This window comes from Oryzias latipes, chromosome 11 (assembly GCF_002234675.1).
Source record: "Oryzias latipes chromosome 11, ASM223467v1".
Classification (NCBI taxonomy): domain Eukaryota; kingdom Metazoa; phylum Chordata; class Actinopteri; order Beloniformes; family Adrianichthyidae; genus Oryzias; species Oryzias latipes.
This window is the reverse complement of record NC_019869.2, coordinates 25,763,667-25,778,655: the sequence shown is the minus strand read 5'-3', so window position 1 is coordinate 25,778,655 and position 14,989 is coordinate 25,763,667. Positions and strand designations below refer to the sequence as shown.

Sequence of the window (14,989 nt, the reverse complement as noted above, 5' to 3'; positions counted from 1 at the left end):
TGATGGTATGATAGTGGGAAGATAGCTCAGTTGGCTGGGTGCAAGACGCAGGAAGCCTGGGTATGCTACACAGTGAGTGCAAGGAGATACAAATCCAGCGTGGGCCCTTAGGCAAGATCCTTCTCATCTGGGTCCCCTGTGCCTTTAAAAATACAGGGTTGTATCAGGAAGTGCACAAAAAATATCTGCTAAACCACCTGTGAAAAGCAGTGAAAGCTGATTTGCTGTGGCGAACCCTGATTGGATGTGCTGAAAGGGGAATGAGCGAATCCAGTCCATGATCCTTTTATTTGCACACTCTCTGGCTAGATACAGCCCTTTAAAACCCCAACCTACCATTACAGGTACAACAAAAAAGGCGAGCATTATTGGAGCTATGCAGCCGTACAGTTTTGAGTCGGATTCCAGCTCTGACGAGGAAAACAAAGGCACAAGAGGTTTTATTTGTCTACAAGTGCAAGATCAGAATGGAGTGGAGTAGGGAGCTTGTGGTCCGCTGATTGTTGATTGTACGTCACACCAAAAGCTTTTTCAAATGGCATGTTTCGTCTGCTCCTGATTCACAACGATTTGAATGAAGACATGTAGTTTTAATCCCAATTTTCCTTATATAGGTCCTCCATCATGAGAAAAATGCCACAAGAACATGTTAAAAACACCAAAAACCCATTTTTTCAAATCTACGTGTGTCTTTAAGGTGCAAGTACTTACTTGTTGCAGGAAGTGATCCCCCAGTTGGGCCCAGCACTCTGCCTGCTGTTCCGTTTCCTTCTACCTTAACTTTGACCTTTTCTGAACAGCTTTTAGAGTTGTGCGAGGGGCTCATGCTGCCATGTGCTGGTTTCTTGGCAACTGGTGGAGGAACTTTGTCAACCTTAATGCTGCCATTTAGGAGCGCTATTGGTTGGCTGGACATCTGCCTGAACTCTGCTGCCAAGCTCTGCTTCAGACTAGCCTGAGGCTCCATGGAGGTCTCTATGATGACTCTTTTTGTGCTCTTGGAGAATATGAAGCTTGCGGTGGAGGCTGTGGATTTGTACATGTCACACCCTTCAGTTGATTTCAGGGCCTGTGTGCCTCGCTCACTCACACAGCAAGAAGTGGGTGATCTCACGTTGCAGAAAAGGCCATCGTTTGAGGACATGGCTGCAGTTTTCATCCGTATGGCTTCCTGGAGACGTGACGAAGACGAGCTTGTTGTCATGGAGGAAGCTTTTACAGTCTGGGGGAAAGATTTCAGTGACAAAGACTTACGGATGGGCTTTTGAGGAATGTTTTGCGGACCTTGGATTGGGACTTCACATTGCTCCTGAATGGGAGACCCTGCAGTTGGGGATTTGTCGTCAGATGGCGCTTGCACCTGATCTTCAGTCACACTGACGGATCTGAGGCGAACCATTTGCAGCAGGGAGGGTGTGACAAGTGGTATATTGGCGTCCTCTTTAGGGATTGGTACACTTTTGTGGCGTGAGAGTAGCTCCTTGCTCCTAGTATCTCTATATCCTCCACTGGATTGCCTTCTGAAATTAACCCCATGGCTCAAACTGTCTGTTGGAGGCAGGGGCACTGCTGGCACAGCAGATTCATCTGATCGCTCAGAATTGACTTGAGTGTCAGTGGAAGTCTGATAGTCAGGTTTTTGAGGCATTTGCTTTGGAAAACTGTAGTCAGGAATTAGTTGGGGGACTGACTCTGGGCTTCCTGCTTTTGTAACAGGCGATGCAGGAGGCAATTCCACCGGTGGTGGCGAGACTTCAATCGTCTGAGATGAATCCTCTCGTGCTGATGGGGAGAAGGCCTCACTGGCACATTGTAAAGCTTCCACAGCAGCCTGCGGTTTGCTGTCAGTCACTGCTGTTGGTAATAGACTGTCCAGAATATCTGCCACAATGTCTGTGAGGACTGGTGGGGGAGGAGGAGGGAAATCTACCTCTACCCCTCTGTCAAAGGCAGACTCGGCTTCAAGAGGAGGCGGAGGAGGTGGCCAACAAGAATCCACAAAAGATAGCTCCTCCTGGAGCTCCTGTGATTCTTTTGTTGGTATAAATGGGGGTGTTTTCCTTAACGCAGGGGGTGTAGGGTGGTACGGTGGAGGCGGGGTTGGTGGTGGTGAGGTCTTACTCATAGTGGGAAGCTCCACTGAAAGAGTTTGAACTGTTGACTTGGAATTCTTGTCCCTCATTTCGGGTGAAACGGTCACTGGGTTCTTGGAAAAGGCCATTGAGTCACTGCTGCTTCCTTCCCCACAATACACCACAATTGACAGCTCTGTTTCCTTTCTGTGTGGCATGACCAGAGGTTTCTTCATGACAGGAGGAGGTTCTTTCCTTAGCATAGTCCCTTGGTTTTGTGGTTCCTTCAGAACAGGACTACAACTCTTTCCTGTTTGAGTGTCTTCATCAGTTTTTTCTGTACCTGGACATTCCTCTCCTACCTGCTCCTTGATGGTACCTTGAAGATTTCTTACACACAAGGAATCTGGATTGGCTTCATTCTTAGAAATTTCTAAGACAGGTTTTTCTGTGTTTGTCTGATTTTCATGTGTGCCTTGTCCCATTTTTTTACTTTCTGTTTCTACAATATCCTGCTTTGGTGCAAGTATCCCAGCTAACCTATTGACGTTGGGACCTGGCCCACAGAGGAGTTCTACAGAGTGTCTGTTGTGAGCCCATGTTTCTGGAGGAGGAGCACTTGGTGCTTTGACTTTAGGAGGTGGTGGGATGTTCAGCATTGCTGTGATTTCACCTCTAAAGCTTGATAGATTGTTTTTACACTCAAGTTCTTTTGCAGGAACATTTGAACCCTGATGATGGACAGTCAGACTGTTGATGGAAACATCTGGATTAACAAGCTCAGATGTACCTGATGATAAAGAGGTGAGCGAGGAAGAGGGGGAGGCTGCTGAAGATGAAGCTCGAGACATTGATCTCTCTGGTTTGATTGGTTTCTTGTTCTGGTCATTTGGGGAGGATGGGCAGATTCCTTTAGGGGAAAGGGTTGGTGTGCCACTCTGGCTGGAGTAGCCACTGGAAGGGGACATTGTCCGTTCAAATTTCTCCCCATCTATAGGTGTTTTCTGTGGGGAGGAGGAACTGGATTCTAGCAGTGGCTCTCCTGCCTGGTTAGAAGACGTCAGAACGGGATTCAGAGAAGTGGAGGAAGATTCTTTAGAACTAGAATCAACAGAGTTTGATATAGTTGGGAGAATCAATGTGATCTTTGTAGTTTCTGCCTTTGCAGCATCTTCTGATGAGGTTTTCACTTCAGTGGAAGCAGTATTGCTAATGTCTTTTATGTCTACTACAATTCTGGAGTTCTTTCTTATTTTATTATTATGCAGAGAGTTTGTCCTCCGTGGTGGTGCTGGTGGTTGCTTCGTTTTCATTATTGAAAGACAACGAGTGAAGCTGCGTTTGGTGTTACCTGGTTCTTCTGGAACTGTCGACTCTTTTGCACCACACTTTGACCTTATCTCTGCGGCCTTCACACAGTTACTGCCAGGACTGTCAGTAAACTCAACAGGGCTGTGGGGATGAGAAAAGTCTTGGTTCTCACAGGGCAGAGCTGCCTGTTTTTCCTGCACACTCCCATCTGCCCATTCAGAAGACGCAGGTGAGGGCTTTGCAGTAATTGTCTGTGAAGATTGTGACTCGCTCCAGTTGGATCCTGATGTTGACGGTGGCAATAGTGCAGAGTCATGAGAAGAGCCAGGATGGGAACAATTATCATCAGAACTCCCGGACACCATAGGGCTGATTGATAGGTCCCCAGACGTCAGACTGTTTTTGCTTACGGCGCAAACACTGCTGTCATGATTGACACTGCTGCCACAGGTCCGGCTAAAGCTGCGGTCGATCTCAATGACTTCGACAGAAGCTGGCAAGACAGCATTAGGGATGATTGTAGACAAGTAAGTGGCCTGAGGAGAAATGGACATGACAGGACCCTAAAAGGAAAAAAAAGGTTCATTTGCACCCAAATGTAAGAAAATCTTCAAGAACATCACCCACATTGAATGAGCCTCTTTTTAAGGCTAAGCTAAAGTCAGGACCACAAATATTTGGACAGAGATACATTCTTTCTCATTTACTTTCTGTACATTACCACAGTGAATTTTAAATATAACAACTCAGATGCCAATGAAGTGCAGACTTTCAGCTTTTATTCCATGGGTTGAACAAAAAGATTGCATAAAAATGTGAAAAACTAAAGCATTTTTTAAACACAATCCCTTCATTTCATGGGCTCGTAAGTAATTGGACAATTGACTTCCATGCTATTGCATGGGCAGATGTGGGCAATTCCTTTGTTATGTCATTATGAGTGAAGCAGATAAAAGGCCTGGAGTTGATTAGAGGACTCGTGCTTGCATTTTGAAGATTTAGCTGTGAACAGACAACATGCGGTCAAAGGAGCTCTCCATGCAGGTGAAAGGAGCCATCATTAAGCTGAGAAAACAGAAAAAAACATGCCAGAAATTGCTACAGTATTAGGAGTGGCAACATCAACAGTGTGGTACATCCTGAGAAAGAAAGAAAGCACTGGTGAACTCAGCAACGGCAAAAGACCTGGACATCCACGGAAGACAACAGTGGTGGATGATGGCAGAATCATTTCCATGGTGAAGAGGAACCCGTTCACAACAGCCAACCAAGTGAACAACAGTCTCCAGGAGGTAGGCGGATCAATATCCAAGTCTACCATCAAAAGAAGACTGCATGAAAGTAGATCCAGAGGGAACACTGCAAGATGCAAGCCACTCATAAGCCTCAAGAATAGGAAGGCTAGAATGGACTTTGCTAAAAAGCATCTAAAAAAGTTCTGGAAAAACATTCTTTGGACAGATGAAACCAAAATCAACCTCTACCAGAATGATGGCAAGAGAAAAGTATGGAGAAGGCGTGGAGAAGCTCCTGATCCAAAGCACACTACATCATCAGTAAAACACGGTGGAGGCAGTGTGATGGTCTGGGCGTGCATGGCTGCTAGTGGCACTGGGACACTAGTGTTTATTGATGACGTGACACAGGACAGAAGCAGCCCAATGAATTCTGAGACATACTGTCTGCGCAGATCCAGGTGAATGCAGCCAAACTGATTGGACGGCGTTTCATAATCCAGATGGACAACGACCCAAAACGTACAGCCAAAGCAACTCAGGAGTTTATTAAAGCAAAGAAGTGGAATATTCTTGAATGGCCAAGTCAGTCACCTGATCTTAACCCAATTGAGCAGCATTTCACTTGTTGGTAAATGGTAAATGGCGTATACTTATATAGCGCCTTTCTTCCTACAAGGACAAAGCGCTTTACAGTCACAGACCCATTCACCCAGTCACACACACATTCACACACACAGTCACACACTGGTGGTCGCTCCGCTGCCAAACACAGGTCGAAGTTTGAAGACTAAACTTCAGACAGAAAGGCCCACAAACAAACAGCAACTGAAAGCCGCTGCAGTAAAGGCCTGGCAGAGCATTCAGAAGGAGAAAACCCAGCATCTGGTGATGTCCATGAGTTCAAGACATCAGGCTGTCATTGACAACAAAGGCTTTTCAACCAAATATTAGTATTGACCATTTGGTTTTCAGTTATTTCATTTGTCCAATTACTTACGAGCCCATGAAATGAAGGGATTGTGTTTAAAAAATGCTTTAGTTTTTCATATTTTTATGCAATCTTTTTGTTCAACCCATGGAATAAAAGCTGAAAGTCTGCTCTTCAATGGCATCTGAGTTGTTTTATTTCAAATTCACGGTGGTAATGTACAAAAACAAAATTAGAAAGAATGTGTCTCTGTCCAAATATTTATGGTCCTGACTGTATAATGCATCACATTTCGTTCCCTTCAAATTAATCAGTGTATTAAGATCTAAAAGTAGTTGTTGCTGAGCTGTAGACAAACTCAAACATAGAACAACAGAACTATATTATCATACTAACAAAATAATTGATATAGCAGCTTAACATCAAATACTTATCAGAGTAAGAAATAATCTAGTTTGGGGCATTTTACCTGGGGCTCCTGGAGGAAATTGAGGATTGAAGGAGACATTGAAAAGGAAGACACCATGCCAGGTACTGCGACAGACTTAGGCCTCAAGTTGGATGTCCGACAGAGATGGGAGTCAAAGACTTGGTTATTGTTTGGCTGCTCATCTTGATGGGGTTCATCAGTAGGCCTTCTCATCCTTTCTTTTTGTCTGGATGCCTATTAATCAACCAAAACACTCAGCATTAAAAGTGTGCTACTTTAAAACACATTGGCACCAGTCTTGAGGTGGGATCGTGGCAGCTGGAATCAATGTCTTCTGTTCTTGAAGTGTTTAGAGCATTTCAAGAACAGAAGACATCAAGTCCAGATGCCATAACTCAACTTCAGGAGTATGGCAGATGAGGGAATGAGGATCTTCACCAATGCTTCATGGCTAGCTAATTCATGTGCAGCTTTTACCTCCAGCTCTGAAAGGTGGACTCTGGCTCCTTCCTTCTTCACAGCAGGAGTTCCTCCATCAACCGTTGGGATGACGACCAGACCTGCTTGATCCTGGTTTCCTTCACTTGGGAGCTGAGTCGAACCAAGCGGCTGGAAGGTGGAGCCTCTGCTCTGAGCTATAAGGACGGATGGAGACCCTCTGTAACTCACCTACAGCTAAATGTGTCTCTTTGCTCTATATGGAAGAAGGACCTGGACAGACCTAGTTCTTTATGGACCTGGTGGGGGATACCCATGATGGTGGTCCTCCTGACTCTCTTCTTGCTGCCATCTGATCTTTTCACTGGACTTGAAGGCTTGAATGTAGAACCTGAAAGACAAAGGAAACTATTTTTGGCTGTGGCAAGGTTTGGTTCCTGCTTTGCATGTCCATGTTTCAAAGTGTCCTCAGGCAAGACACTGAACTTCACATTGTTCCTGGTGGCTAGCACCTAGCACAACAGCAGACCCACCATCAGTGAGTGAATGTGTGTGAATGGGACTGACTGTAAAGAACTTTAGGGTTTATCAGGTTAGGTTTTGCAGTTTTCTCTTGTTGCAAAGAAAAAAAATCACTTGTGGAATTTTTTTTTTGGGTAAAAGTTCCTAACAGTTTACCGATGCTCTCTGATGTTAAACAACGAGGAGCAGAGAAGCTTATAGTAACCTGGACTGAAGAACAAGAAAACAGGACATAAAGTAAGACACTCCTCTCGCTCCTCTCGTGGGACCCCGAGACATTCCCAGGCCAGCCAGGAGACGTATAGTCTCTCCAGCGTGTCCTGGGTCTTCCCCGGGGCCTCCGCCAGGTGAGGACATGCCCAAAACACCTCCCCAGGGAGGCGTCCAGGAGAAATCCAGACTAGATACCCGAGCCACCTCAACTGGCTTCTCTTCATGAGAAGCAGGGGTTCTACTCCAAGCTTTCCGCGGGTGACTGAGCTCCTCCCCGTCTCTCTAAGGGAGCGCCCAGCCACCCTGCGGAGGAAGCTCATTGGAGCCGCTTGTATTCGGGACCTCGTTCTTTCAGTCATGACCCAGAGCTCATGATCATAGGTGATAATTGGAACGAAGATCCACCGGTAAATTGAGAGCTTTGCTTACCGGATCAGATCTCTCTTCACCACAACGGACCGATACAGCAATTGCATAACTCCAATCCGCCTGTCAATCTCACGCTCCGGTCTTCCCTCACTCGTGAACAAAACCCCAAGATATTTAAAAACTCCTCCACCTGGGGCAGGAACTCTCCACACACCAAGAGATGGCAAACTACCTTTCTTCGGTCAAGAAGCATAGCCTCAGATTTAGCGGTGCTGACTCTCATCTCGTCCGCAAACCACCCTAATGCACGCTGCAGGTCCTGGCTTGATGAAGCCAACAGGGCAACATCATCTGCAAAGAGCAGAGAGGAACTCCTGTGGTCCCCAACCCAGACCCCGTCAGGCCGCTGGCTGGCCTAGAAATTTGGTCCATAAGACTATGAACTGAAGCGATGTTAGAGGGCAGCCCTGCCGGAGTCCAACATGCACCTGTAACAGGTCTGACTTACTGCCGGCTATGCGAACCGAGGTCCTGGTCCGGTTGTACAGAGACCGGACAGCCCTCAGTAAGGCTACACAAACCTCACACTCCCAGTGCCCAGTGAAAAGTCACCAATAAACAAAACCAAGTAACCATAATTGGTACATTGTAAAGATTGAAAAAAGGAAAGCTGTGTATATGAGGAGCTGAGGCTCATTTAAGTTTTTCTGAAATGTTAATTAAGTATTTCAAATATAGCAAAAAAATTATCTTTGAATCAAAATCCATAGAAGCTGGAAGCTCAGATGAACACACGCGATCATGAAAAGCAGAAATGCAGAAATGTAGATGGAAACATTAGCGTGCCAAAAAAAAGCCTTAGGCAAATTTAAATGGTTCTCAGGTTAAAAATGATAATATACATACAGTATTTTACTCATACTAATTACAAATGTTGATATTCTTTGGAAGACAAAGTTTTTGCATTAAATGATGGAAATGTTCTGGTTAAATGATGTGTAATAATAATAACATACTTTAATCCAAAGGACTCATTTGTTTGTGTAATATATTTTGTTCCATAAACAGATTTTCCTGCAGTCAAGCCATGACCTCCAAACTGTGCATGAAATATGGACGTGTCTTTCTGCTGAGTTTGAAAACCCTAGTTTAAATCCCTGATGCACTCACACACACATCTCATCCTCCATTTTTGAGCTGGGACATGAAGAGACAGCCACAGCGCTGCCTTCAGATGTTCAGAACTTTTCAAAAGCCAAAAGTGAAAACCTCGGCTCTGCGTGAGGCGACACGTCAACCTCGTCCTCTTTTGATTTCTCGTCAGAGCTGCAGAGAGTCCGGGTTGCTGAGAGCCAGTCTTGCATATTAAAGCCTTTCTCTGCGGGATGCTGGAAACTCAGAAGCACATTTTACTTGCGCTGCTTGGTCTGTTTCTTGGACTTCTCATCCATGCAGATCAGATATCTACCTTTGTGAGTCAGCGGATCTGAGGTCTCAGGACTCCTGCTGTTGGATCTGGACTCTGGAAAACCCACGTCTTGCTCCACACAGAGATTCTCAGAGGACTGTGGGGTTGCACACAACAACATTAGCAGGTATCTACATGCTTCAGGAAGGAGGCAGCTTTTAGGAAACTTACAGCAATGCTTTCATTATCAGGAATGTTCTGCCTGTTTCTGTGTTCTGTGGAAAACAAACAGTGTGAAAATTGAAAGGATTTTCAGCAAGGATTCTCTTTGTAAGATTTTCTAAGGTTTCTGACCTTGCTGCTGCTGGATCTTCAGGCCTTCCTGAGCTTCAGAGTGGAGGTCTTCCAGGTACCGAGGCCTGCTGCCCTCGATGAAAACATTCTCCTGGTAGTGCTGAGAGGCTCTGTAATGCACTGCCAACCTCTTCTGGTCTTCATTTCCCTTTGGGCCGGCTATGAGTAAAACCAAGAGGGAAAAAAAGGCAAAGAAGGTTTAGAATAAACGCTTGAACTTCACGTGCAACAACACCAAGCAGCACACAAAAAATCACAAAAGGGGATGCAATGTTATGACAAAATTATGACAAGAGAATAAACCAATGGAGAGGCACCACCTTTCACAGGTTAATAATTATATTTGAATAAAGAGAAATCAGGCCGGGTAGCGTGATGCAGTGGCGGTTTTAGATATGGATGACATTGGTGGAATAAAATCATTCAACGTTTCATTTCTCTAAAATTGTAGCACTGTGGCGATGAAGGAGGCACAGACACGAAATAAGAGGCACTTTAAGATTTTATTTTGGAATGCACAACATCGTTCATCGCACCAGTCTGATCATCCTCTCCCCTCTCCACTCATGGTGCAAAAAAAAAGAAAAAGAAGGAAGCACAACAGGATGAAATAACTAGGGGTGAAATAATGTAAAACAACCACTTTTTGGTACACATTTTGTAAGAATGTTCCATTTTTCCATTCATGTTAGATGTACTTCTAAAATAATTGGAAGCAGCTGCTGTGACCTCAAAACCCGTTTTGGATCACGATGCAGAGCCAAACATTTCCACAAATGCTGATTTGTATTGATCCGCAACAGCAAGAAAAAGCAGGTTTGCACATAATTTAAATGTAGCAAAAATAAAATTGAAAGTAGATATATATTTTCATATTCAGTGTGTGTATTATGTGTACAAAATTTCATAAAATGTATGACAATCCATACTGCCTCCACAAATTCCGCAAACACTTATTTATTGACAATATATGTGCCTTATACAAACACAAAAACATCTCCATCCATTCCAGCGGCTTCAGTGGATGAAGAACTGCCCTCTGACCCCCTGACTGCCCCTTATGACTGACAATCTGGTTTGCAGAGGAGGAATTGAGGTTCCATCCACATGACAACGATGGAAGAAGCTGCCTTCAGCAGTACTTCAAAAAACTTTAGTCAGTGGAGAAGAGGGGAAAAAACATGGTTGGTAATAGTCTCTTGTTTGTTTTGTTGCAAACTTTTTTCCAAAAAGAAAAATGAGTTTAACAAACCCTGGATTTAATGTCTGGAAGCATGCCGGTTCTTTGATCACCTCACATGACAATAGATCATATCCACTGCATGAAAACGTGGAAAGACTGTCAGGATAAAAAAGCTTAAGCTTATCAAAATGTTCTTAAGATCAACCATTTCTCAAGATCAGCTATCTGCTTTATTAGTTATAATAATGAACCATAAATCATGACTTTGCCCGTATTAAGGCAAGACGGGCACATTTTTAGTTTAAGAGAATCAGACCAAGTTCATAGAGTAAACTATGAGAATTTTCAATTCAATTTATTTTTATATCCCAATATTACAGCAATAATCATCTCAATGGGCTTCTAGCTTTAAGTTGCACTACTTGTATATAGTTTTTTTTTTATCTTAAAATGGAGGTCATTTTAAGACGGTAAAACTAACCGTCGTGAGACAGGTTAGTTTTACCCTACTGATGATGTGTTGTTGCAATGGTAATCTTGTGTAATGTTATCCTTGTAAGACTTATTGTTACTTTTAGTATTGTTTTAGTCCAATAAGCTATAAAGATTCACAAGCCTCTAGTTGCATTTTTTATCTTTTTTTTTGTTAAATATTTGAAGGTAAACATAAAAAGCAATTGTACTTTTCTGGGTCAAAAATTTAGAAAGAGAAAAACAGATGTAGTTTCTTATTATCTATAGTTATTATGGTAGATTTTTAGAAGGTTTTGCTTTCCTAATTTTATTTCTAGATGTGGTAGAGGGATTTCTTTTTCTTTGTATAGCAATTTGAGATGTTTTAGTTACTTAACTTACTTAACTAACTGATAACCAAGTTTATCAGCCATTCATGTTATTAAACTTCATCAATCTCCCTCTTTTCTGGGTTTGGGTGACAAGCTTTTACAAACTCAGTTAGATAGATTTTGGTATAAAGACAAAAGAAAACAATCATGGATATTTTAAAGCTGGTTATTTGCAGCAATGTGTTACCTGTAACACTTATAGGTGCAGTTCTTGCACTATTTACAGATTAATCTTTAGAGATAGTTAATATTTAAATACACCGTGAGATCAATAATTTTCAGAGATTAGTTCAAGCTATTTTCTGCAAAAATCGGTTAAGAGATAAGGGAGTTCAAATCAAATCAAATCAAATCAACCTTTATTTACAAAAGCACTTTTCATGTAAAAGTACAACGCAAAGTGCTTTACGTTAAAACTAAATAAATAATATAAAACAAGTATCAAAGTAAAAATAAGCAAGCACAAAAATTAAAAAATAGGTCCCCCCTCCCTGTACCAACACACAACCCCCACTCCTTTCACACACCCACCCCCCTAACTGATGGGGAAATGAGAAATAGGCTGAGCACAAAAACATGATGCTGGAAACGCTTGTAATTGGAACCTCCCCCTCCGTGAACAGCCGCATGGACAGCCAAATGCAGCATCACAGGCGGGGACCGCTCCACCACAGCTAAGCGGTGATGCAGGTCCCCATCTAGAGCCGCAGTGGCCGAACAGCAGCCGACCCAGAGGGAGAGGATCCAGCTGAGGAAGCACCGGAAATAAAAATGAGAATGAAAAAGAAAATGTATATTGATGATAGCAATAAACAAAAAAACATTGAAATAAGGTAAATTAAAATAACGCATTAAAAAACTAGTTTAAGTTTATAAAACAAGACAAAATGAATGGATTAACAAACAAACAAATAAAAAAATAAAATAAATGTATAACTAAAAAAATAAAAGTAGTAAAAAATGAGCTAAGAGCCAGGTTAAAAGGATGGTTCTTGAGCCTTTTCTTAAAAGCATTTCTGCTCTCTGCGGCTCGATTTTTGTGGTTGATGCCTGCCTGTCCTAAACGGGAACAGCAGGGTTCTGTGGACGGGAATCAACGCATAGCTGTGGCGCCTGCACGCGCACGTCACCGTGTAAAGCAGTAAATAGGCAAAGGCCACTCCAGAAACATATATTGATGGAAGTCACATGCACCTATGACATTATTCCACACTCTGGTGAGGTGCTCATACTGGCTCCCTACTGAGCATGTGCAAACGCGGTCAGTATATGTATCACAGTAGAATGTCCACACAAACTCATTTCCTAATTACCAACAGTCAGGCTGCACAAAAGGAGCGTGCAATCATAACATGAACAGCACTAATGGACTGCTTGCAAAGTGCAGGGTTTGAGGGGGGTTGAAAAAATGAAAAATCTGTATGGCACGCCCACATCTCACCTACTTCACCCTGACTCACCCTTACATATTAACTGTTTGCTGGGACTGCACGCCCGTAGATAACAATGTGCATAAAAATTTTGGCTCCATGAGTTCAACAAGTGGTCTAAGATCATAAAATTTCATGTGAGCCACCCGCTTTTTCCTTACAGGTTTACCCATTCTTCACTCAAAGACAGCCCGCATTCACCTGTAAGGGCAGTTGTGACTAAGTCATTAGATTTTATATCCACGACAGCTGTATTCAGGGGAAACTTTTAGGTGCATTTCTCTTTTCCATGTTTTTTTCCCCCACCAAAACATAAATTAAAGGTTTAACTCTTTAACCCTTGTGCTATCCTAGGCACTTTAACATTGGGAGTTGGGTCATCTAGACCCACTAGACAGTGCTCTGAACCTTTTTTCTTCAATGATTTGTGATCTTCACTGGTGTCCATGGATTACATGAAATCTTTCCACCTTTATCCACCTTTGTCATGGTGGGGAGAACACGTCAATGTAAGGGTGGGGTCATCTAAGATAGCACAAGGGGTTACAGGATATCATAAGTGAAGCTACAGTAGGTGCTGAACCTGCAGCTCTCTTTCTGCATTTGTCATCACTTTGTGCCTTTTTATCGGGAAGAGTCTTCTCTCCGCAGACGCCAAGTGAACAGGCGACCAACAGGCGTGTGAAGGTTTTAAATTGAATCACTCCAGTCAAGTTTGAGCCCGGGTTTATCTACACTCTGACGCATCAAATCTGCTGGCAGGTTTGCTGCACGAATGTCCCTGCATGTGCAGGAATTAACCTGGATAATCTGTACCAGAGGTCAAGAAAGAGCCACAGTCTGAGGCAAAAGACAAGGAAAACAATGCTTCCTGTAGTTTGTTTCGTATTAATCGAACACATGTTGTGCGTCCAATTATTTAGTGAGACTCTTGAATTTGTTTGTCACATTTTGACTTTTAACTCACAAAAAAGTGTTACTGGAGCACATCCCCTGCCAAAGCGCTAAAAGCTTTGCTAAAGTCAAAGAAAAGTGTCTGCTTTCCCTCTTTTGTCATTTTCAACACTGACTCTCAGTCAGTCTCACCTGGTCAGGTAACACTGCATCTGCAGGTAACATAGTGACTTAGTGTGTTAGTGCAGCTGTCCTCTCCTCTGTGGAGAAAACTGCAAGCATGGCGCCACATTTGCAGAACTGTGCAAAACCTTTTTTTATGGCAAAAAGGCTTCATAGTGAATCTTTCAAAGCACTCTGAATCGAAGCAGCATCAATAAGCTTCAAAGCGTTTCTTTAAACTTTGCATTCAATCTGTACTCACAGAGAGTTTCCAGAGCTGTTTTTTGAGCCTAGAAATGTCAGAAAAAATGTTACATCTGTTCAAAGCTGAAATGTTGCATTGTGTTTATACATGGAAGATTTTCTTTGGTAGTCATTCATCTAAAAAGGCACAAATCAGGCTAAAATATGAGAAACTTCTGTCAACTCGTTTAGAAAAAGTCAGTCATTGGGTTAAAAATGATCAACTTTAGCAAGTCTTTGACATTCCTGGCATCATATAGAGAAAACGAAAGTCTTCTTTACTGTGTATGTCAGCCTCATACACACATTTAAAAGATTTTTATGTTGTAAAGATTAATTTGTCCGTTTTAAAAGGGTTGTTGGCCAAACAACAAAATGATGTGAACGTTTTCAACAACAACAGTTGCGCTATAAAAAATAAAGAAAAAGACGCAAATATTTATTTAAAAAATGGTTGGTGTTGTAAACAAAAGTTTACATCTTGAGATTCAGTCCAATCCCTGAAGAAGATTCCAGGATTCTGGATGGTCAAGATGTTCATTAAAAAGCCACTAAAGCACTAAATCCTATTAAAGTGGACCCCCGAGTCGCCTCGTACACTAATGCCCCCAAACACTCTGTCTGTGTTTAAGTTTCAAAAAAAGCTCTTTAGGTTTTTTTTGTAGCTTTAGCTAGAATGAAAAAAATATTGAAGCCTACCGATTGTGTAAAAAGCAGGATTCATTCAGCATTTCAGGCCCACACTGTTTCTCACCCTTCTTCTTGAAGACAGACAGCAGAGAGTGGATGCTCTTCCTCAGGTAGACAACCATTTCTACAGCTGCATCTCAGCAGAAACAAAAAAAAAAAACAGCTCCAACAAGGCTGGATCCTCTGTGACCTCTGCAGAAAACGGAGAAAAGCCCGCCGCCACCTCCACTCTTGACGCTTCTTCAGTCCCTTCCAGGGA

At 42.8% G+C, this 14,989-nt stretch overlaps 1 protein-coding gene across 1 annotated transcript in view; it reads right to left on the bottom strand.

The window, feature by feature from the left end:
• LOC105355162 (uncharacterized protein KIAA1522 homolog) overlaps nt 1-14,989 on the bottom strand; it is a 53,318-nt gene that overhangs the window by 2,042 nt on the left and 36,287 nt on the right. Inside the window, exons 3-9 of the mRNA XM_011481357.3 lie at nt 9,284-9,442; nt 9,161-9,204; nt 8,990-9,086; nt 6,701-6,808; nt 6,457-6,614; nt 6,019-6,213; nt 712-3,946 (exon numbers count right to left, since the gene is read on the bottom strand). Coding sequence (XP_011479659.1) covers nt 712-3,946; nt 6,019-6,213; nt 6,457-6,614; nt 6,701-6,808; nt 8,990-9,086; nt 9,161-9,204; nt 9,284-9,442 — 3,996 coding nt within the window. The remainder of the gene's footprint in view (nt 1-711; nt 3,947-6,018; nt 6,214-6,456; nt 6,615-6,700; nt 6,809-8,989; nt 9,087-9,160; nt 9,205-9,283; nt 9,443-14,989) is intronic.